General features: G+C 42.0%; 1 protein-coding gene across 1 annotated transcript in view; it reads right to left on the minus strand.

Moving 5' to 3' along the window:
- The window catches only part of myo18b (myosin XVIIIB), a 45,745-nt gene that overhangs the window by 13,951 nt on the left and 7,114 nt on the right, over positions 1 to 24,680 (minus strand). The window contains exons 2-28 of the mRNA XM_030065846.1: positions 19,710 to 19,856; positions 18,707 to 19,123; positions 18,542 to 18,605; positions 17,341 to 17,453; positions 17,013 to 17,180; positions 15,717 to 15,927; positions 15,468 to 15,610; positions 15,243 to 15,343; positions 15,009 to 15,072; positions 14,385 to 14,529; positions 12,803 to 12,967; positions 12,458 to 12,548; positions 10,810 to 11,002; positions 9,959 to 10,039; positions 8,436 to 8,556; positions 8,118 to 8,265; positions 6,716 to 6,899; positions 6,466 to 6,616; positions 4,676 to 4,785; positions 4,507 to 4,572; positions 4,135 to 4,263; positions 3,122 to 3,265; positions 2,709 to 2,798; positions 2,480 to 2,599; positions 1,763 to 1,868; positions 370 to 494; positions 106 to 260 (exon numbers count right to left, since the gene is read on the minus strand). Of these exons, the coding sequence (XP_029921706.1) occupies positions 106 to 260; positions 370 to 494; positions 1,763 to 1,868; positions 2,480 to 2,599; positions 2,709 to 2,798; positions 3,122 to 3,265; positions 4,135 to 4,263; positions 4,507 to 4,572; positions 4,676 to 4,785; positions 6,466 to 6,616; positions 6,716 to 6,899; positions 8,118 to 8,265; positions 8,436 to 8,556; positions 9,959 to 10,039; positions 10,810 to 11,002; positions 12,458 to 12,548; positions 12,803 to 12,967; positions 14,385 to 14,529; positions 15,009 to 15,072; positions 15,243 to 15,343; positions 15,468 to 15,610; positions 15,717 to 15,927; positions 17,013 to 17,180; positions 17,341 to 17,453; positions 18,542 to 18,605; positions 18,707 to 19,123; positions 19,710 to 19,856 (3,752 nt within the window). The remainder of the gene's footprint in view (positions 1 to 105; positions 261 to 369; positions 495 to 1,762; positions 1,869 to 2,479; positions 2,600 to 2,708; positions 2,799 to 3,121; positions 3,266 to 4,134; positions 4,264 to 4,506; positions 4,573 to 4,675; positions 4,786 to 6,465; positions 6,617 to 6,715; positions 6,900 to 8,117; positions 8,266 to 8,435; positions 8,557 to 9,958; positions 10,040 to 10,809; positions 11,003 to 12,457; positions 12,549 to 12,802; positions 12,968 to 14,384; positions 14,530 to 15,008; positions 15,073 to 15,242; positions 15,344 to 15,467; positions 15,611 to 15,716; positions 15,928 to 17,012; positions 17,181 to 17,340; positions 17,454 to 18,541; positions 18,606 to 18,706; positions 19,124 to 19,709; positions 19,857 to 24,680) is intronic.

Genomic DNA, 24,680 nt, shown 5'->3' on the forward strand with positions numbered 1-24,680 from the left:
TATGAGGATTAATGTAATATGAAAGGATAATATGATGATATTTAAGAATAACATGATGCATAATATGAGGGGGGAAAAGAGAGAGGAAAAAAGGTAGGCACACACCGTCTCTGTTTCCGGTCAAGCTCGTGCATGCGGCTCTGCAGGCTGTCAGTGAGCACCCGTGCATCCTGAAGGTCAGAGGTCACACGGCGGCATTGACGTTTCAGCTCTGTCACACTCCTCCTCGATTGCTCCAGCTGGGCCTGCAAAGTAGCCACCTACACACACACACACACACACACACACACACACAGACGCACACGAAGTTATCAGCTTTAGACATTTAAATCTCTCAGTGGTTTCACCGTGCTTGTCACACTGTCTCACCTTGCTATCGAGCTGTTGTCGTGTCTGCCGCTCCGTCTCTAGTTTTTCCTCAGTCTGCTTGAGTCGTCTGCGAACAAATTCAACCTCTGTCTGGCAGCACTCCAGCTGCAGGGTCAGCTCACTCTCTGTGGACGGGAGGGGTGGATGTATCTTTATCAGCGGTGATGATAAAATGTGTTTATTGACCCTCCATGGAACATGCCAATTGCATCCACTTGGGCAACTCACATTAACCGCCCAATATTGAAAGAGTACACCATGTTTTTGAGAGATTGCATTTCACTACAATATACCCACATTATACTTTTCGACAAATCATTTTGCAAATCATGCAGGGGAACTAAAGATTTCACAACATGTAATCAAAATCCCTTAATCGTCAAATATCGTCACAATTCATAAACCACAGAACTCATAATTATATAAAGTAAACATTTCCCTGGGGGCTGTTTTCTGATGGAGGGACCATTTCACTCCATCCAATTTCAAGTCATCAAAACACAACAGTGCTCCTGCTTTTAGGAAAACTAATGTGGACGACTGGTGTGAGGAAAGTTTGAAGTCTCTGACAACTCATTTTCATATCGCAGTGGAATGAATGGAAACCAATGGTTGGATAAAAGGGAGAAGAAATTATCATGTCTTAGAAGCCAACTTGAAAGTCCAGGATGTCGGAGCCTCACACTGGCACTTGAACGCAGCATAACTGCTCTGGCTGAAAGGATAATAGTTGTCCAGTGACAGAAATTCCAGTTTTGGATCACCACCAAAATCTGCTCCACTGATTGTTTTGCCTGGAGCTGTCTGTCCACTGAATTTCAGCCAAATCTCTTGGCAACCCACTCAGATTTCTTGCTAACAAACAGACAAGACAGGCAGGGATGAAAACAAAACCTCCCCCAACTTTGCTGGCAAAGGTAACCATGCCTTTAAATGATTTATAATCACCTATTTTGGATGAGGCTGGTTCACAGTGCCGCCGCTGCTGTTGTTTACGTTGTGTGTCTCTGTGAGGGAGCTAAAGAGCCTGCCTGTCTGCCACCTCAGCTCCAGCAGGGAGGCTGACAGTGGTGACATGTTGGATTTTATCACAAGACTGGAGCAGACATATAACCTGAGACTGAACACAAGCTATACGTTCACATGCAGTGGTGTTAAAAGGATTGCAATTTTAGTGACATTTTAACTCAGTGTTTATACATTGTTATACTTTTTCTGATTTCATTTTCTGTGCTTTTTTCAACTCACCTGTTCTCTGCACTAGCCTTCACTTGGTCTGCTCTGCATGTATAATATATTGTGACCAGCGTGTTCTCATCACTTGATCAATGGACAAATCTCCCAGAAACTTTGGGGTATTCATTGAATGGCAAAAGAGTCCCTTGTTATTTACCTGTTCCTAGTCCTTTCTGACTCTCCTTAATCTGGACTTTCTGTTTTTCCTCCTCCAGCTGCTTCTCCAGCGTTTCCATGGTGACCTTACATTGGTCTAGACGAGCCTGAGAAAACAAAACCAAACAGAAGAGTCATCATCTGAACTCGTCTGAAGTCTGAGGAGGAGGCGAAAATCGAACCGGCGCCTGTTGGTTTTCTGTCTGAGATCGACTGACAGGCAGACGCGCAGACAGAAACACAGCTGGTCAGACACGACGCCGGGCGCCAACACAGCTCTCAGCAAAGTCCTGAAGTCCTCTTGTTACTTTTCCAAAGTTGTTACAAATTGCTATGTCAATCTCTGTAATGATATTACAGTCTCATGTTAAAAAGATGGGTTTTTACTTCTGTTATTATTTCCATTAACGCTCTAGTTTTCTTATGTTTTTTACTTATCATTATTATTGTTGTTGGTGTTGTTTCTGTTATTTGTTAGTTCTGATAGCTTTTTTTCTTTTCTTTTCTTTTGTTTGTTTTATTCACTTGAGTCCCAGTAATTTTTTTCTAAATTACCAGTCGCCTCTCTGTGTCAAAGTATTCACACTAATTTAAACTAATAACCAAAACATCATTCATTGACATTTGTTTTACCTGATGAGTCAGGGAGCAGGGAACAGGGTTATCCTCATGTTTGAAAAAAACAGAGGAGGTGAGACGGGTCGCTCAGTCAGTTTACCTGCAGCTCTTTGTTCTCCTTGCTGAGGCGGAGTCTCTCAGCCCTCTCCACGTCTAGAGCCTGACCCACCGCATCGCCACGGAAACGCTCATCACTCAGCTCAGACATCACTGCCGTCACCTACACACACGGATGCCAACATGGGTCATATGTGTGTGTGAAAGCGCACATAAGACCCAAGTTATAGGTGTGCAGGTGTGTGTGTGTGTGAGTGTGTTGCAAAACGCACCTTGGTCTCCAGGCTGTCCGCAGTCTGCCTCAGCTCATTCCTCTCCTTCTCTGACTTTTCCAGCCGTCGTCTCAAAGCTGAGATCTCATCCTGACAGAATGAGAACGAGGGTCTCAATATTCAACTTCCAGCTGAATCAAGTTGCTGTGCAGCTTACTGTCACCACAGATCAACTGGCTGAGGCATGATGGGTAATGGGTGTCCACTATAAGACCCCCAAAACCCCATTAAACTGCTTACATTTTGCATCTAATAACATTTTCATTACTCCAAACTCTCTTTGTGAATGCAATGCATTTGTAAACACTGCTTTACAACAGTTATTATTATTGTACTGCATTAACAGCCAGCTTATGTGTGTATGTGTGCGTGTGTGTGTGTGTGTGTGTGTGTGTGTGTGTGTGTGTGTATACCTCCTTTGCTCTGAGCCTCTGGTTGTCCATGTTGACGTCTAGAAGAGGACGCACTCTGCAGAAAAGTTTCCACCAGCTCCACTTGGCCACGGCCTTCAGAGCTCGCAGGTTCCTCTGCAGACAGCTCACTGCCATCTGCTGAACCTGGAGACGCACGCACACACACACACACACACACACACACACACACACACACACACTGCTGTTGCTGAGAGGTGATTTACTGAGAGGGTAACGGCATCCCTGGTGTTTACACATTTTTTGCATTTAACTATAGGTTTGAGGGGAAAATATATAGGTAAAGATGTGCATTTGCCAAAGAAAAAAGATATATATTTCAAAGCTGCAAATGAGTGTCATAATCTGCAGCTTTATCAAGGCGAAGAACCCCAAGTGACATGACAATTTTGACTGAATCATCAAAAACAAATAGAAAAAGTTAAAATTGTCTGTTTTCAAACCAGCAGCATCAAGTGCACCAAGCACAGACCTCGCTCTAAGATTTTGTCAGTTTCAACAATCAATGTCTATAAATTCAACCCATATGAAGACAAGTGTGCTGATGTCGATATATTTCTCAATTAATGCATTATTTAGTTCAATTAATGACATCCTTGTTGGTTTGGTGGGTTAACAAGCAGTTCAAATGCACCTTGTTTGATACATTTTCTATTTCTATTTTATGGGGTTTTCTATGAAAAATACATCAAGAGTTACCAAATGCATAGTATTTTGACAAAACAAAAACAAAAAATATGAGACTGAAAAAGAAAAATTAACCACCTAAACAAAGGCGTGTTCTGATATACAAATGCACACTTTTTATTGAAATAGTGTTGGCAACAGCGTCCATTCAAAATGTCAAATTGTTATTTTATTCTTTTTTGTTTTCCTCAACACATGTCACTCTACACGTAGCAGCAGTGTTTTATAGCCTGATGATTATTGTGCATGCAGAGAAGGGCTTGACGTGACGGCAGTGCATGTGCCAGGCTTATAGAAAGATGCTTCACCTTCAGTTTGCGGTACTTCTGACGGGCCAGATGTCCCAGACAGGCAGCCTGTAGCTGCAGCAGCCAGCCGCTGACCAGCTGGTCCCTCCGCTGCTCCAGGTAACACAACACACCTCGCTTCATAAACACCTGAAACAGAGCAGGACAAGATAATAGTCCAAATGTTGTATCACTTGCATTCATGTGTTTTTTATTTGAGATATTTACTCCTGCAGTCGTCTGCTTGTTTGTCTCAGCTCTGCTGTTGCAATCACATCCCTAGTACTTCTTTAAAAGCTGCTTGCTTTGATGGGATAATTCATGAATATTGGCTTATTCTGCTGTTTGCATTTTTTACAAGCATGTTTACATTTGTTACACATGTTGACTCACTCGGCTGGCACCCAGAACTATGCTCTTTTTATCCAGGTCCAACTCAGCCAGCAACTCCTCCACTGCCTGAGAGAGAAAGTACAGAAAATAAATAGTATTATATTTATGACCTGTAGTGTGCATATGTGAGTGTGGGTGTGTGTGTGTATGTGTGTCTGTTTGGTCGGACCTTCCTCTCATCATAGGTGACAAACACTGAGCTGTAGCGTTTCATTATTAGAGGAGACAACGCCTGGAAACGACACCTGAAGTCACTCAGGGTCATGTGCTCTGGGTAACCTGAAAAAGGAGCGGAGAGAGAGAGAGAGAGAGAAAGAGAGGGTTAGAAATCTGGATCCATATTCAAAATACAGACCTTGGATCAACAGTCAGGTCTTATGAACAGAAAAAAAGGCAAGGAGGTGAAGTTACTCCAAACAGTGTTGGGTCTTACCAAAATCACATAAAACTTTAATGATCACTGAACTAACAAAGGTCAAAAAGCAACAAATCAAGACTGGATACACCGCAGACTCAGGCAGGAGGATTTAAATGGTAAAACAATGGAATTTTTGTAACTAATTCTCTCGCAAATTTTGGGGTCTTTTTTGGTAATTTGCCAATTGCTTTTTTTCCAGTGCTTTTGAAAAAAAAATCAAGTGAATTTGCACAGGTTTCAAAAATGCACACAGAATGACCTCTCACTATTTGCCCCCCCTGCAAAAGTGACAAAGATTTATTATGAAGCATTTTGGGAAGGGAAGCATTAATCATTAACTACTGCTAATCATCATTAGCATTAATCATTGAACAGAGATCAACAAGTAGAGCATCTGTGGTATTCAGTAGGGAGTTGATAGGTTTCCAGATGTTGCCTGAGCAGGTTGGATTCCGGCCTGAACAAAAGCAGGACTCAAGAATGAAAAAGGAATAAAACATGACAGTAAGACAGGTGCACGCACACAAGAGCTTAAGCAGCTTTTTTTAAAGTCCCGTTTTCTTTGAAATGCACTGTGACATTTTAAATAAAAGAGCCATTTTATAAAAGAGGCAGGATTTTTGAAGCAAATGCAAAATGTGCACAGCAATAATGGACAGATTTGCTCACTGGGACACACGTCCTGCCCTCAGACTGTTTTGCACAGCACCCGGGCATGGAGGGCTGTTTCTAAGCCTTTTTCCACAGGTAAGGTAGTTTTTTTTTTTTACCTTTCAGTGCAGGAAATGCATTGAAATTTGTTTCATTTACATTTCATCTACATAATTTTGGTACTTAAAGAACAGCTAGCTGTGTGGTTCAGTTCTGCTGTGAAGATATGACACACCAATTGCTTCTCAGGTATTTGTTTTCTAAGTAGTGCATGCAGAGAGCAAAAGTAACACCATTTATCACCCAAATTCGAGTAAATTATAGGTTGGGTGGGTAGATAAATTGGGGACATGAGCCAGGTGGCCAGTAAATAATTTGGAATTACAGCACAGAGACAGGTTTAGATCGCTGTGTTTTTTATGTGCACCTGCTGAGATAAATGGTGACCCTAAACTTAATACTATTTGGCACTTTCTACACCATGTGTGTCTATGTTTTGCCATGAGAAACATCTGTGTTACATGTTATTAGAGATGTGGCTATACATGTCTGGTGTTTAGCCTCGAAAAGAAAACTTCGAGATGACAGAACAGAAAAGTCTCAATGGTTGGCATTCTAGCAAAAGGTGACTTCTGAACAACACAGGAGCCCCAAGATCCCGGTTCAACTATGGAGCTCAAAAGCACAGTATGTAAAAAATGCATGATGCAGTTTTATATAGTAACAAATATTTTTGCCAAGACAGCATCTGAAATACTATGAAGAATTAGATCTTCAAATGACCGCTGTTAATTACACGCAGATTGCTTTCAGTAGGTATTATGATTTGGCCAGATTCCACTGAAAATTGACCTCAGTGTAAATCCAACTGTGTATGCAAAGCTGCTAACCTGTGCGGTAGAGCTGCAGGGCAGGCAGGATCTGTGTGGAGTGTAGCTGGACCCTGAGAGCAGGAATGTCAAACCCTCCGCTGTCTGTCTTAGCGTTCACACACTGCAGGAACACGGGCCTGGCTCGACGTATCAGGTTCACCAGAGCATCCTGGAGGAGGGCGGGTGGAGTGAGAGAGGAAGAATGAATGACTGAATACCTTGGCTGTGCTCTGGGGGGGATAACGTAAGTGTGCATTAGGATACTTACTGCCTGTAGTTTGACTGATATGCACTGGGAGTGTCTGCGTATGGCAGCCATCCCACCGCTGAAGGTCTTTCGGATCGTGCCGTTCCTCTGCAGAGAGCGCTGGCTACCCCCCTCCAACCCGCCCAGACCTCGACATAAAGGAGGCACAGACATCCTGGGGGTGAACAAGGTCTTCACCGCTCCACTGAGAGAGACAGAGAGAGACTCGTGATCAAATGTGAGATTATGCAATGTTTTCATGCATGCAAGGTTCAGCTCATGCTTCAACACTGCCATACACTTTCTGACATACTAGAGTGAAAAAAAGAGAGGAACAATCATGGCTGAATGGCTATTCAATTGAACAGAACTCTACATGTTGCCTCACAGAGCAATAGAGCTCAACAGTGACTGCCCACTTTTTGGACAGCTCAGTTTCTGGAGGTGAATTTCACTTTAATTTACTCCATAGATGTTCAGACAATCCTTATCTATAGAGATATGACCTATATTACATTTTCAATATACTGTATGTCCAGACAAAAGCCCACATACAGAGATAGTTGAAAAACAGCCACCGGAGACAAACACCAAAATCAGTGCAATTTTGGCCTCTGGGGGCAGTGTTGAGCACTTGCTAAACAGAGTAGAATATATACCATTCAGCGAATAAAATAAAATTATCACTACATTTGATTCTATAGATTTACCAGTAACTGGACTATTACTGTCCTTGTTACTCAGCCAAATATTAATAAAGGAAGACAGAATTATAAGCTTAGATGAAATCGATGGTGTGGGCTGCTTGGCCTTAACATTTTTCCCCTAACATTTTTCATTCATCTAAGTGTATAGAAATGTGAATCTTGTTGACCAGCATCTGCTGATTTTCACCAGTGCACAAAAAAAGATTATAGTTTATAGTAGAGCTCATTTGATGGAAACGTCCCATTGACTGCTATTCATTTTTACTCTGCTTGGCTCAGTTTCAGTGATCTATGTCGCCCCCTGGAGGTGGCCTCACATAGTCTTGTAGGTGGAATAGCTCCTTACATATTCGCTATGTCTGGTGGGGGTAACTGCAGCATGATTTTTTTATTTCCACATCGTTGGGCCCTATCACAAACGTTCAAATATAAATATTATATGTATTATATATTATATAAATATTAAATTGCTGAACTTCACTGTTTTCCAAATGAGATGTTCAGCTCCCTTAAAGCAGCAGGCGTAAAGTATTTTGCTCATGGAGGATCAAACCCCCCCAGGCTGCCCAGCAGAGAGGCAACATCACCAACCACTGACACATCCTGCAGCTTAACTTCATTCGCACACAAGCCTACAGGGGAATCACTACAACATAAAATAAACACGCATCCATCTTTTCAGAATTAGAGCCTCCTGGGCCTTCAGGCAGACTTACATGGTGGAGTTTTGAAGCAGACAGATGGCGTTGAGAGCAGAAGGGTTGTTCTGAATTAGACTAAACCAGCCAGTCAGGTCATAGCGGACTGGGTCGCAACCCATCAGATGGTTCACCTCACACTGCAGCGGCTGCTCACACTGACGGACTGGAGGCACAGAGGGAGCCACTATCTAAATACACTTAAATATTTACTGTGTCCCATTGCTGAATTAACACACGTTCTAAAAAAAGATGACATACTTTCCACACACTCAAACACACTTGTACACACAAAGACTGCACTGCAGAGTGTGTGGCTGCAGCTGAAGGCTTTACCAGTGTTGCTGTAATACTGGCAGACTCGCTCCAGGGCGTTGTTCTCACTGGGGGATGGAGTCACCATTTCCTCATCCAGCACCCATAATAGGCCTCTGGGGTCTCCATCTGCGGCCCGCACCTTACACACACACACACACACACACACACACACAGAGAGAGAGAGAGAGAGAGAGAGAGTTTTACATGTGCTTCAAATGTAATTTAAAAATCTGTGAATTATCACCAGATTAATTTTGAGACCCTAGTAAAAACTGACAAATTAGCACCCACCAGCTGCCAAATGCAGGTAAATATTTGCAGTGGCAGGAAGATTTTTTTTCACTCCACCAGAAACGGTGGCAGACTTAATGAAATAGCCTGCAGCTTTGTGGTGAGCTGGTGTGAAACGGCCCACTGAAGCTACAAAACAGCAAACAATAAAAACAAAGAAGAAGGGCCCAAAAATGAGGATTATTCAATCAGATGAAAGGATGAGAGAAGAAAAGAGCAAAACATGATGTTTGCTTTACCGAATTTATGTCTCAGAGAAGGGGAAGTTAAATTAATTTGTTATGGGGACAGAAAATTTAAAGCTGGAAGCAGTTAGCCCTTTGAAACCTGATCAAATTTACTCAAGTTCATTAAAAAAACAGGGTCAAAAATATGCTCAAACATTAGAGAAAAAGCAAAAAACAAACAAACAATATAATTACTCGTACATTAGCAAAAATGATCTAAACAATACCTGAAAATTATGAATTATGATTTCTTTTTTTTTTTTTTTATTTGATTGATGTCAGAATTCTTGTTTGAATTCCTGTGACAGGCGCCTGAATGCAGCTGCATTTCACAAGAATTTAAAGACCACAAGTTGCTCACAAACCGTGCCCATTAGAAATGTAATTATTTGGGTGTTTGCAAGACAGTGTTGCAGGTGGACCAAAGAGTTAATTTCCCAGCATGCTCGAGCATAATAACATAAACAAACAATGCTGCTGGGTTGCTTTATGGCACAAAACAGGGAGAGGACAGTGTTCCTCAGGCACAAATGGAGCTACAGCTTTCCGAGTTTGTCAAGTATGGAGTTCTGCAGCCTGAAGTTCTTCAAGTGAGAGCGTCTTCACCCACAAACAGAAACCAAAGAGAAAACAAAGTGATAGCGGGGAGAATGTGCAGGACGAAACAGCAATATCCTCTTTGTGACGGGAAGAAACATGATTTATGGGAAACATGGTCTTCATTTTACGAAATCCAGACACTACCTTCACCACGAGACAGGGGCTGTCAATCATCACAACCATGGTCTCATTCATCACCTCATCTCAAAATGATCAGTTATTCTTTCTTTGCTGTATTTTACTGCAACTCTGCTGCTGTCACGACCGGACTTGCACACATGGATCATCACTGGATCCTTAATTTAATCCTATCTCTCAGCTTTTTCTGACCATGACTATTACATGCATCTAAAAACGTATGTTCCTTTTTTCACGTGGCACATGCACGTCATGTGATATGCAATGCAGATATTAACTCAGTACCTGTAGGGCCGGCTGGTCGATAGCAGACACCACCTCAGTTGGGCTGCTCTCTGGACACTCAAACTGTACGGGAATCTTCTCCTGCAAAAGAAAACATTTTTATTTTACTTATTACCCCCCAAGAGCAATCATTGTTAAGTTAGTTGTTTATTAATTCATTATCAGATCACTTTTACATTACACCCATAAAATTGCCAATTATGTTCTCTGTTGTCTTCATATATTCTATCTCACGGATCATGGAAATCAAAATGTATCGACGCTCAGTGTTCTTGTCGTCCTGCTGTGAGATGAAATCAAAGTGGTGAGAGTCTGCACACTGCATTAAGCTCCCAATAAATTCTAATATTAGTAGTTTCCAATGTTTTAATCAACATGATCTTCCCCAGGCAAGTGCAAGCAGGGAAGAAAACTTGTGAAACAAAACTTTTGTGGTTTAGTGTGAAGGATGAATATGGAAAGACAAATTGGTTGATATTGATAGGTATGTAGTTTTTGGATAATTCAGCTACAGTCTAATTTTTGATTGACCAAAGTTGCATTTAAATGGCCACACCAGTGATTTTGAATGTTTGGCCTGTTTACTACAGTTCACCTAGATTTTACATTGCAACAAGTGATTGTGCAAATCATGTGGCGGTAGTAAAGATTTGACAACATAGAATGAAAATCCCTTCATTCAAATTTGAATTTTTTGTTGTAAATGGCCAAAAATCATACTGGAGTTCTAAAATACGACAGCTTGCTTTGGGAAAGGATTAGCAGAAATGTCAAGTACATACATTTTGTAGCTATTAACATAGTAAACATAGTGTAAACACATTTTTTTCCAGCATATACCCAATGTGTACCTGAGCATATCTCTCCTGGGTGTGTGTGAAGGTGTGTGTGTGGTAGTGCTCCAGCAGCCTCTCTTGCAGGTAGTTGTGGCAGAGCTCTGACCAGCTGGCAGCTCGCTCTTCTCCGGCGTGTCTGGGGTTCCTGAGGCCCGGCGTGTCCACGACCATCACAGAGGCCAAAGTCAGCTGCTGAGAGCTCAGAGCCCTGGGGTAACACACACACACACACACACACACACACACACAGAGAGAGAGAGAGAGAGAGAGTGAATGTGTGATGAACTGGTTCATGTCAAACTTCAGTCACAGCAGCAAGAGGCTCTATATCTATCTCTGTCTTTGTACCATCTATGTTAAGGTGAAAAGATTTTTGGGTGCAAATACAGTAGACATATTTCAGAATCTGACAGAAATGTTATTCCCTCTTTAATAATATTTAATGATCAATCATGATTAATGATTAATAAACATTGTTATCTTTAGTTTGTTGTTGCTTTTTTTGTTTGTCTGTTTGGTTTTCTGGCAATAACATCTTTCTGGGGACATCTAGGGACATTGCTGGGGACACCTCTAGCAGGGGACAAATTAGGGGACTGTCCTTTTGTCCCATTATTTCGCCCGATCCTATTTTCATCCACAGCACAGCAGTTTACCTCATGTATGCCCTTCACAATTCTTTAAATCTACACCTTAATGTCTTCCTTGAAAAACTGAACCAGATAAGCAAACTGTTATTATTTGGAAAAACTGTTGACACTTAGGAAAGTGGTAAGAAACAGTTTTTTTTTTTTTTTTTACAAATGAATGACAATCTTTATGTGTGCTGACTAACAAACTGTTAATCTTGGATGACCAGACACCTGAAATGTCCCCTTCTTTGTGTGTGAACGCTGATGATGTGTAATTTCTGTCAGATTCTGGATTATTCCTACTATAGTTAGTATTTGGCAGCCAATCAGAAATGCCCCCGGGTTTGATCCCAAAAATGTCAAGCAATCAGCAATCAGATCTTTTTTTATATAGCACTTTTCATACAAATACATATAACACAAAGTGCATCACACAATAAAACTAAAAAAAAAAAAAGAAAAAAAAGAAATGAATAAAACCCGAAAATAAGGTAGGGTATTAAAAGGAAAACAATCCAGAAAATAAAAGGATAGAGGGCTAAAAGGGCAAACAGGCTAAAAGACATGAATAAATATACAAATAAACAACTAAAATTTGATTAAAAGAGTATATGAGGAAGGCTGTTCCAGAGTCTTGAGTTTTTGTTCTGATTTTAGGGAAAATGAAAAGGCTAAAAGAAAATCTGATCCATAGGTAGGAACGAAACCATTAGGAGTTTTGCAAACCAACAAAAGGATCATAAAATCAGCAAACAGGGAGCCCGTGCCGAGACTTTCAAATCCTCCTGGTGTGATTTTGATTCGCTCCCAGATCACAGGGAGCCCGGCGCTGCTGCTAAGTAGCTTTTTCTGCCCACATTATCTGGCTAATGTGCGCTGTGATCCTGCACCTGGCAAACTCACCCACTGCCTGGTTACACATTCAACATGCTGTAAATAGATAGATCGACGTATACAGGCAGACAGAGAGATAGATGCATGCGTACAATCTGTGTGTATGTGTATGTGTGTGTGTGTGTGTGTGTGTGTACCTGTTGATGAGTGAGACTATGACAGTGAATAGCTCCTCATACAGTCCAGCTGCCATTCCATCAACACACTGAGCTGAAGTCAACCTTGGACCTGCACACACACACACACACACACACACACACACACACACACATAGACAAGCAGGAAGGCAGATGGTTAAATGTTTATGGCTTCATTTATATGATTTTGGCATAATATGCTTGTTTGGTGTTCTCAATACAACAGCATGTGTGGGAAATTGTAAATTCTGGGTGATAATGTGTGCTCACACAGATTTTGGGCTCCAGTGTGATTATTTGTGACGACCACCCCCTCGTGTGTGTGTGCATGTGTGTGTGCCTCACCCTCCTCTGACTCTGTGAATCTCTCTCTGCTGCCTCCAGTGGCTCTCTGCAGCAGCTGTCTGAGGTGATGCTTGAAGACGGCAGTGTGCAGCTCCTCTCCCTCACAGCCCAGCACGCTGCTGGCCACCTGAGCGCTGTCGAAATTCACAAACTGCCTCCTACCCACTGGGGAGCGGGTGCAGCCAGAGGAAACAGAAATAAGACGCAATTAAAATAAAGGAAGTCCACTGAGGGTTGAGGGAAGTAATGATGAGGGAGTTAGTTGACTCAAAAGATGCCAGCCAACATTTTTAGATGAACAGATGTTACACCGACACTGACAATCCGTGTAAATATGAATTACATGGATCATCACTGTGAAAATTTCTGATATTGATATTGAGTTGATATTGAGCTGTGTCACTCCACCCTGAGATTTGAGCAAACATTTGATGTTCAGCAACACAGGATGTCATCGAGTTTAGCATCAACCCAAATAAGCACCACATCTTCATAATTTGACAGTGGTGTAAAAAGTAATTAAGTGAAAGTCACCCATTACAGACTACTTGCATAAAACTCTTACAGTAAAACATATTTTCTTCAGATATTTACTGAAACTTACTGAAAGCCAGCTGCTGTAGAAAAAAAATAAACAATAAAAAAATCCTTTCTGCGGCACTTTACAATTCAGAATTTCAGACAAAAAATATATATCCGTAACTGAATTGAAGTGACTTTAAATCAAGAATGCTTGCTGATTTTGTTAATCATTAAAAAGAGAGATGTATTTTTGCTTAAGAAATGATGAAACGTTTTGCAGCTTTTGTAGCTTTTTGTAAGGAGACAAAAGTCCGCTCATGCTGCATTCAGGGGAACTTTGACATCAAGGCATCACCAATAAAATTTCTCAAACATGCCATTTATGTTGTCATCTCAAGAAAATGGATGTTCTCTTCCTTGGTATACTCCTTGGAGGAGTTTTTTTCTTCTTGAAAGTATTAATTTCTCTTTTTCTAAGTTAAAGCATGAATGTCGTGTTATGGCATGTCAGACCTGGGTCCATCTGTAATGGACCTGGCTCTCCCCTAATATTTTGTATCGAGTAACAGGGAAATTATAATGGAGGAAAAGTAGCCTTTAAGTTTTATTTTCAAAATGAAGTGAAGAAAAAGTGAAAGGAAACAGAGAGATAAGTATGTCAAGTAGTTTGGTTCTCATTTTGTCTCAGTCTGGGTAAGTCGACAGTATTTTGTTGGAGTATTCCTTTAATAAGCACAGTGACAAAGTATTTCTGCTTTGTTATTTTACACCACTACATTATGATGTTATATTGCACAAAGCTTGTGAAACTGTGTTAGAAATATATTTTGCTCCTGTCTCCACAAAACATGGCACAACAGCTATGAACAACTACAGCTTTCATTTCGCTGCTATATATTTACACAGGTTGTCAACATTGGTGCAGGCCGTTGGATCAACATCTATTTGATGTCAAAATGTTTGCTGGGATTTGAGTGTGGGATGGGATACGTGTGTGTGTGTGCGCATGTGTGTGTGTGTGTGTGTGTTGGGGAGGCTGATATTGATGAATCAGTGTTACCTTTACAGGCACCAGCAGCGCCCAAATGGTAAATACCAGCCAGAACATGCCATATCGCCTTCTGCTCACAGGCTGAGAAGCCCAGTGTTTCCATGGCAGCTAGCAGCTTGGTGAAGGCGACGGATGCTCGCTGTTTTTCTTCAACCTGGTGATAAAGAGGGTGGATGGATGAGGTGCTGTGGATGAAGGGACATGTCTATTCTGTCGTCGAAATAAGACGGTTTATTGATGCAAGAACAGCTGAGTCACAGCTTGCTTTCCATCACAGCCTGAAAACTAATGGATTGAAGAAGTGCCTCCTCACTGCACGAATCTCTTCTCCACTTCCTCTGCAAAAAAAAAAAAAATCCTCCCTAACTCTTATTTTGTGTCTTGTCCCAGAACTTCGGTCTTACTTGGCTGCTCTGTGGTCACATAAATATTGCACGGACACTGAGGCCCTGACCTTTGCACTATTTATTTAGTTCCTTGAAATTTTTAAGATCTCCAAGTTTGTGTGCAGCTTATTCTCCTGTCTCATTCATTCTAAGTTGTTTTGGATTATAGCTTCAACTAAAAGCCGAAATATAAATGTAAATATATCCATTCAAGCACAGAACCAATTAGACTATAGGTCCTATTTACCTTGGTGGGAGGAACAATACCAAAGGAGTTGGCTTCAGGGAACTGGTGCAGCTGCAGTTCTGTCCTGTCAAGAAAGATGCATCAGGAAAAAGAAGAGCATATATCGCCATCACAACAGCAGTAAAACCTTTCTTCTGCTGATAACTGTGAGGTACAACAAAACCCCTGGGCTATGTGTGTGTGTGTGTGTGTGTGTGTGTGTGTGTGTGTGTGTGTGTGTGAGCTCAAGAATACCTCATCTCTGTGCTGAGTCCTGCCAACATCTGAGAGAAGACCAGGAAGTTGCTCTCTCCCTCAGTTTTCTGACACACTTTCCATTTGTCCAGCATCATGGTCTGATGGAGAGAGGGAGGAAAGTACAGAGAGTGAGAGCGTGGGCAGAAACGGGAGAAGACACGGGCATTTTTTCGCATGCCAGCAATTTGGACACCGTTACATCTGTTTGTGTGTGTTGCGCACCTGCAGGTGTCCAGCAGCAGCCAGGCCAGCGTGGTTGAAGTCCAGTGATAACACCATGGCAAATCGAGTTGAAGCGTCACTGTGCTGAGAGCTCACACAGCCGAAAGACCTCAGGATAGTGAACACAGCCTGCACCCGCTCCACTGGAAAACAAATTTATCAACATGAATATATACCAGTGATAGTCATAATATGATGCAGTGCATGGAAATTGTTATATATCCATCCAGGTCCAGCTGCCACACTCACCACTGATGCTCCCACCGGCTGTACCAGCCTGTTTAAGGAGTGTGTGTACAAAGGCTTGACATGCCGTGGTTTTGCCTGTCCCGCTGCGTCCCACTGCACACACACTGTGGTCTCTCCGGGTGCCAACCATGGACACGTGCACCCGTTTAACCAGGGCAGCCAGAGCAGGAGGCGCATCCCACACAGACTCCCCTCGCCTGGACTTTGGGGTCTGGCAGAGGAGGAGCAGAGGGCATGAGAGGAGGTGTGAAGTCTTAGAAATGTGGCACTGATCAACTGATTGTATATTGGAAAACCAGAGAATCAAATCAATTTTCCGCTCAAGGCTCAACAGATGATTTCCAATCAAGATGGCAATCCTTTATAACCTTTTTTACAACGTTACAAACACTTCCACCAGTTGATTATTCTATCAGCTACACAATAACATTGTTTTCCCTTTACTTGTTTATTTGTTAGTTAGTCAGTATTAGTATCAGTGTTATTACCAGATACATATTTTGTTTGTTGATGTATTGGGTGGGTATCGGTCTAATTTAGGGATTGGTGTAGGGGGAAAAGAACTTTAAATACATTAAAATACCTTTAAAATACATTAGCAAACAAACGACATACATACATACTCATAAACAGACATGTGTATGGGTATGTATGTCTTGGGCTGCAGACTGAGGTACTCTGGTTGCACCACATGAATAATCAACTAATCTATGTTTATCAGTTTCTTGTGTGCAATGGGTATATGTAATGAGCACAATGTTTATCATTGCTTAGACTGAAACCAGCAAAAATAGATTTAATGTAAGCTAATTTTCCCCTGGGGAACACATCTCTTATTAATTTTTCTAGCAAAAATAACAGTCTAAGCAGCAAAAAGTTGATTAACTCAGAAAACAACATCTCAGCTGGCACTTTTGAAAGTCAGTGTTTCCTAACTTGATTGATCAGTGAGGTAATTCATGAGTTTATTTTTCATACATCACCCTTCTTTATTTTGCTGTTTTAAGTTTTAATGCATGCATAATTGCCTTCCTCAGTTCAAGTTGCTGAGATTTATTATGCATTTTATTGAGCATTTTATTACAGGATCCTCTAGTTTTTATGTTCTGTTTTATTGTGTGAAACACTTTGTGTTACATGCATTTGTATGAAAAGCCCCATATAAATCAGGTCTGATTGACTGGCTGATTGATTGATTATTGTGTGAAACACTTTGTGTTACATGCATTTGTATGAAAAGCCCCATATAAATCAGGTCTGATTGACTGGCTGATTGATTGATTATTTTGACTTCACCTTGCTGTGGGGGTGTGATGGAGGCCAGAAGTTGACCAGGTTGGGTCCTGAGTGTGTAAGAGGCAGGCTGGCTTTGGCTCGGCTGGTTAAAGTGTGGAGTACGCCACATTCATTCACACTCTGCAGGTCGCTCAGATCCTCACACAGATCCAGCTCTGAGGGATTACACTGTCGAGAGAGAGAGAGAGAGAGAGAGAGAGAGAGAGAGAGAGAGAGAGAGAGAGAGAGAGATGTAACTGAGGTGTCACTCCAGCAGGGAGTTATGAGAGAACAACACCACATGGAGAGATGTAGACAGTGATGATAGGGACAAGAACTAAGCAGCTACCTTTTCAATGTCATACTCAGTAACATCATGCAGTGACCCGTCTGTGGCCAGTCGGACCCTCACTCGACCATTTGGGAGCTCAGGCGTGCCTTCATCTGGCTTCAGCTGAGTGGCTGAAACGAGTGTACATCCGATAGTCAGACAACATTTACAAATCCCTCCCAGCACTTGCACACCCTCCAGGAAATATCATTTGCACTACGCAACAAAAACACCTGTTATCAGTTGGTTGCTGAAATGAATCACTAAGGGCTTGTGTTAGATTCAGTAATACTTGGTGTGTTGTTGTTCCATTCCTTTGGACAGGTTTTCAAGGTTTTATATGTTAAGAGGCTGATCTGATATGCAGTGACATGCCCAGACATTTGGGGATCCATCACCTTTTTCCCATGTTTTTGAATAATAAATCAAGTGACTTGTTTCTTTTTTCACTGCTAGTAAAAAAAAGGAAATAAAAATAAACAAATGAAAAATAAAAATTTGATTGGTTTTGTGGGCCTGTGTTGGATAAGGCAGGACCTTATAGGCGCCAGATCTGCCTAGTGGGCCTGACGGCTCTGCTGATACGCATCTGCAAATCTCTGGCTCAGTTCAGTGTATGGGCACTGTGCGCCTGTGTGCATACATGTGTATGCATATGTATGTGTGTGTCCATGTCTGCTTGTGCGTGTGTGTCTGGCTCAGCAAGCTCTCTTTGCGCATAAATCTCTGATCCTGTCATGTAAGAGAGCGAGGTCAGGGTTAGGGGTTGTGTGAGCATATGAAGGTCTAATGGGATTAGTGCAGTACAGTGAGTAGCTAGATGGATGGATGTGTGGAAGCTGGCCGGCTGGCTGGATGAGATGGAGAAATGGATGATATGGAGCGGATCAGAGCAGATATAGGCCAGCAGCACACACAGAGAGATGCTGACTGAACTGTAACTACCATGAGCAGGTCAGTGCCATGAGAGATTTAGTCTGGATTAGCTCGGATGAAAGGGGGCACCGAAGAGATTCACTGTAACCAGACACCTAGGAGCCGTGGCTGTGACCCAGTCCTGGCATTAAAGTAATTGAAAAAGGCCTTCATAAACACATTATGATCTAAATGAAGGGAATCTGTATGTTACGGGGGGTGCTGGTGAAACTGATGGTCATATGTTTATTATAGATTTCCTTCCTAGGAGTGCATGCCAGGCAAGGGTGTATTCATATCTCACCGAGGGTAAAACCATCCTTGTGGACATACCACACGGTCCCAGCTTCATACCACACATCCCGCACCTGTAAGAAAATATATCATAGTATCTGTTTACGTTTTATCTCTCTATTTATTCGTTCATTTTTTAATTATTATTATTAAAAGGTGAATGGAACAAGCATACCTCTCTCCTCTCATTTTCTGTTATGGTGGCATCTGCTTGCCTTCCCTCTGGCTCCTGTCTCTCCTCTATTGCTTCCTCTTTCTTCTCCACCTTCCTCACCTCCACCTTGTCTTTCTTTTGCTCCACCAGTGCCGTTTTCTTGCTCTCTGACTCTTTCTTTTTTTCTGACCTCGTATCCTGTTTCAGCTTTGGCGGCTCTGGTGTCACATCCTGTTTGGTTTCCTGTTTATTACTGAGGTCAGGTGTGACTATGTGCCTCTGGGACGAGGCCTTGCTGTCCGGCTGCAAGGAATTGAGGCCTTGCTCGCCGCTGCTGACCTGTTGCTCAGCCCGGAGAGACATCTCGGCCTCTAGAATCGGATTGGTCTGATCTGGGTTTAGGAACTGCTGCACCAGGTTGTCACTCAGTTTGCTGGGCTGAAGGGAGGGAAATACAAATATGCAACCTGTTACCTTGTCATAGCACACAATTTACAGTGCATGGCTTTGACCGAGCAGTCAAGGGGGCAATGTAGGGATGTCACAATATCTGAATTTTGGTAGTTAATTCCAATGACTGGAGAAAAAAGTAGAATCCGCAGGTTGAACATGAGCTCCTATTAAATATTTAATCAAAACACATCAATACTTCGGCCAGACAGTTTTCATCAATTGCAACAACGATGGAGCCCAAAGTTTGTGCTGTTTATGGATTAAGTTTTATGTCAGACATGTAGGAGCTCAGAGCTCGAGCCATGTAGCGACTAATAGTGATGACTTTTGACCGGGCCCAAAATTCCAGTTAAGCAGGGTGTTGAGAGGTTGAGAGGATAAAAAAACAAAACAAAAACAAAATGTGGAACAGAAAAACTAAGAAAGAAAAATGCAGCCAGATGCAGAAAACTGTCGAACCTGTTCAAAGACTGATTCATCTCAACACACTGATCTTTTATCTGGTGTCTTATTCTTATTGATCTTTACTTTCATGCCAGTGAAGCACAGCGAACTGGACTGATCATCTCACCGCTGCCTTGTCCTCTTTGACCTCTGGTTCTTTGAGCTTGGTCTCCTTCTCTGAATCTCTGACCAGCTGCCTGAGGAAACCACCGGGCAGAGCTGAAATCGGCGGAGGAGGAACAGCTGTGGCCGCCGGCGTCTTCTCTTCCTTTATCTGTGGTTCGATGGAGGAGTGAGAGGTGGCAGAGAGGTGTGGGATGGGGAATTAGACAGAAACAACACGTCACTGTGGACCTACACTGTATGTTCAGCACTTTTATTTTATGTAGCTGACTATGGCACATATAAAAAAGGCAGTTTGATTTTTTTTTGATAGAATTCAAAGTCCTACTTGTGTATGTTAGAATAGAAAGAATAGAAAAATACTTTATTGTCCTCCTTTTGCGTGCAGAAGGCAGAAATTTGTCTTCGACTTGCATACATTAAAAATGTTTAAAAAGTACATGCAAAATTGTGAAAAACAACCAAAAAGAAAGAAAAAAAAAAAAAACATCTGCACACATTCACAATGCATTTCAAACAACAGAGGAGCACCAGCACAAGGTTTCATAAACAGACACACAGAAATACAAACTTGACTCAGGCAACAACAACAAAAACATCTTTCTCTTAGCTTCTTGGTAATATGCATATCCTCAATCAGCGTACAGTGCTTGGTGGAGAAGGAAATATGAGTGAACATGAGTGTCAAGCAGGAATGAGAAGTGCTGTGGGAGAGGTGGCCGGAGGCCTGACATTTAGCTAATAGATAACACCTGCTGGGACAATAGGGAAAATGATAAAGGTTAGTAGGACAGCTCTATCTGTCTGTCAAGCCATGCAATGATGGGAAACTTTAAGGAAGTGTCCTAATGTATCAGGTAGCATCATAAATTTTTCAATCTTGGTCACACTGAGGGTTAAGATTGAGTTAAATATTAAGAGACATGAACAGGAAGCTGCACATACTTCCGACAGTGCAATAAACTCTGTTGTGCTGCTCTGCAAGTATATCAGGCTGATATCTGTCTTTAGTAAAAATTGAATTTGGACAGCCAAGTGATCCGTTGCCAATGTGATGGAGCTCCAATAGGGGTGCAACAGTTCAGTAAACCCACAGTTTGTTTTGTCTTGTGTTTTTTGGGTCACAATTTTAGTTTCAGTTTAGCTTGTTTTGTACATCAGAGAGGAAAAAAAAAACAGTGCCATTTTCTATATTCTCTATTCCTAATAAAAATATCAAACAAAGCTCATAAAGGCTGATATGGACAGCATAGGAATACATTAATTTGCTTCTATATAGTCCTCTTCTATTGTATCTGTATGTTTCTATTCTATTTCTTCTGTATATTTCTGATCACTACCCAGAGAAAGGATTCAAGCAGTCTTAGCAGTCTGTGAAACCTGCCTCACAAGTGGTTAAGGAGATCAAAGAATTTCAATAACACGGAGCTCAGAGGAGTTTTAATGTGCCATCACGGTCTCGAGGAGGTAAATGTCAACTATCGTCAGCTTCAGTCCACAAATGCCAGTGTCGTATCAGCCCTCAAAAGCCCATGACGGCCAAACCCTGCGCTAAACATGCACGGTGACTAATGGACAAATCATAGCTGCCAGACTTCACAGGGACACAATATGATGAGTCAGGATGAGAAAAGAGGGTCCACTCAATGCACAGAGCATGAATGTCAGATACTAGTAAACAACGCACATGCACTCAGACTCAGTATTATGTTGGATATTAGATTATGCAGCATGCCACATCTCTGCACCTCCCTTCTGCTCCCATAGTTTTAAGCGTGAAGATAATGCCATGGTGTCTGTTGCGCAGGGGGAGGGTTCAGGGGTGAGGGGGTCAAACAGATGTCAACCAGATGTGAGGTCTGAACAGGGGGGAGGGGGGTGTGCGGAGAGACACAAAAGGTGGCACTGTGAACCTGATAATGGAGAGAGACAGAGAGAGACAGACAGGCAGTGACAGACAGACAGTGAGAGAGAAGCTTGTGGTCAAATGTGAGGCTTCACCAGGTTTCCTGTGAACTTGACAAAATGATGCCCCTGATGAAGGTGTCGCTTTGCTGCCCCGGCCTCTCAACACGGATTTTGTAAGACACAGTTAAAGGACCATGTTCAGTGTAATATGTACAAAATGTATAAACTTCATGTTTCTGCTAATCTTTTCCCAAAGCAAGCAGTCGTAGTTTAGAATATCACCAATATCATTTGTCCTCCCTTTTATCCAGCCATTGGTTTCAATTCATTCCACTACGATATGAAAATGAACTTTCAGAGACCTCAGACCTTCTTCACACCAGTATTCCCTCAGCATAATAAAGTCGTCCACATTAGTTTTCCTAAAAGCAGCAGCACTGCTGTGATTTGACAACTTGACGACAAAATGGTTTGTTGCAAAGTAAATTGTGGGTAAAGAAAATTGGCCAAATATTCAAAATCACCTGTAAAGTAGTTAAAAAACGCACACATTATAACATTATACGTTTCGGTCTACATGACCTTAGTTACCTTACCGGTGACACTCACTAGAAACAGGTCCTATGACTCAGTAAAACCTGACTACATGGATACAGCCATGTCTAAACTTTGTAATCATTTGCTTTGAATGATGATCTCCCTCTGTGAACACGCACACACACACACATGTCCACATACACATTAGCAGATCACACACACGGTGTCTTTCCCAACCAGACGATTTACACCCATGTGGTTCTCTGCTCTCGTGTTTCAGTCCAGTGGTTTCAGCCTGCGTCAGCTAATCATGGGAGGCCAAGTCGAGAATCACAAATGATAAAGCTTTCGTTTGGGTTTTCTTTACTTAAAAAAGAAGCAATTACGTCACTCCAAACCCCGTCCAGTGCATTGCATTGTGCTTAGAGCAAGTTAAGTCTCGATAAAAAGTGACATCACTGAAATGAACCCAATGCACACGGCGTCACATTTGGCTAGTGGTAAATCTGTGTAAACAACTATTTAAGTAGCATTGAGAGACAAGGCACCACTGCAGTCAGCACAGCACTGGCCAGTGGATGAAACAACATTAGCGATAGGAAGCCAGACTGATGTCTACTCAGCCATGTTAAATATTATCTGTTGAGACATGAAGGTAACAGTGTGTTAAATCCCTCATAAGTGCCTCACTGGGCAAGTTTACATTTACATTTTACAGTGCAGGGCTTAAGCTGACATTCTTAACCAGAAGAAAATTACAAGTTCAGCAGCAGAGAATAGTAATTTTCACTTGCTGAATCACTGATAGCACTTGTGGTAAGAGAGTATTGATCCCATGCGGGTGAATAGACACATTTATGATCCACGAGATGAGTCTGGAAATTTCTTTCTGGCGAGGGAGCCACCAGAGAGACAGAAATACACTACACGATAAAATTCAAACCGGCTATAAAACCAATGGTCCAGTAAAGTAGATACCATCTGGGACAGTGTTTTATTCTCTCTGCGGCAAGAAAACCAATGTCAAATCACGTTTGAGCCATTGTGCCCCAGACCTGGCCTCGGCACCCTCAGCCAACTGAACTTATCTATAAATAAATCTTTGAATACATTTGTCTCTGCCTTTCTATGTACACTTGACAATAACAGGCAAATAAAAGACATAGGAACATACCTTTCAATGGCAAAATAATAAAAAAAAAAATGATACTAAAAATCCAAATGGTTAGTCCTGCAAGGCCAAATGAGAGGTACACAGTCCCACACAAACACCAACACAGACACACTGGGCCGGACAGGCAGAGAGGGGCATGTAGCAATAGAGTCAGAAATAGAGTGACACAGGCAGCTATACAGCCAATCTCGCTCTCTCACAGACACACACACACACACACACACATAGATAAGTAACGCAGCTGGGTTGACAGACGATTCCTCTATAAATATCCGTGGGTAGGGGGAGGTGGTAGCAGATACTACCCTGTTTGGAGAACTGGAGGGTAGCATATGACAGTGGAAAGTAAGTGAGAGAAGCTGTAGGAATTTTTTAAAAAAGTCAAAACAATCCAAATCCAGTTGACCCTGGAGTTAACAGTAACATCAACTATACCTACGCTGCTGTTTCCCAAAGATGTATGAATGTAGGGCGAGAGCAGAGCGGAGAGGGACCCGGGAGAGGGACCCGAGCTATAAGAGGAGTGATAATTGGCAATGGCTGTTATGTTAGAACAGGGGACACCAGTGCACATGTGCAGGCCTGCACTACATCAGCTGTCCGGCTTGACTGACAGCTGCAGCTGAGGGAGGGAGGGAGGTGAGAAGGAGGAGCCTCCCGTGGAGGAGAAGTCATCTGGGTGCAGGGATGACAGAGGACTGAAGGGTAATGGGAGGTGATAAGTATAGAAGAGAATGACTGTGTGTGAAGGATTGTGCCATCCAGGTGAAACAGGCGCTCATGCTGTCAACAGGAGCTACCTGTAGATCAAGAGGAAATCTGACACTCAATGAGTAAGGCTCAAATGAGATGTACACTTTTTAACTTCACACTTTTTGATAAAAGCCTTTCCAAAGCTTCCAAATGTTAGTTTAACATTGCTGAGAACTTCACATTCCCCTTTTCTCTGAGGCAGAGGAGTGCTACCGAGTTTATTTTGCACATCCACTTATAAGAGGTGACACCTTATTTTTAAATTGAAGTGTGGGTATAAAAAAGTCAATTGCTGGAAAATCTTGGGTTGAGTATAGTCATGTCTTTGCTTACAACTCATGATCAGCTAAGTTGACTGTGTGTTGAAAGGGCAACGTTAAATCAAAACAAGTACGAACCACTATGAACCACCACTGGAATTACTTTATAATAAACTTCACACATTTAGGCAATGGCATTGATGTTTTGGTGATCAGAAACTTGGGTAAACTAGGATGTCCCTATACTGATTATCATACATGTTAATCAGTATAAACAAGAGACAGTTGGATTGCCAGAAAGGTTTAAATTTATGCTTCACATCCCCTTTGCACACTCTATTCT

This window comes from Myripristis murdjan, chromosome 12 (genome assembly GCF_902150065.1).
Source record: "Myripristis murdjan chromosome 12, fMyrMur1.1, whole genome shotgun sequence".
NCBI lineage: Eukaryota > Metazoa > Chordata > Actinopteri > Holocentriformes > Holocentridae > Myripristis > Myripristis murdjan.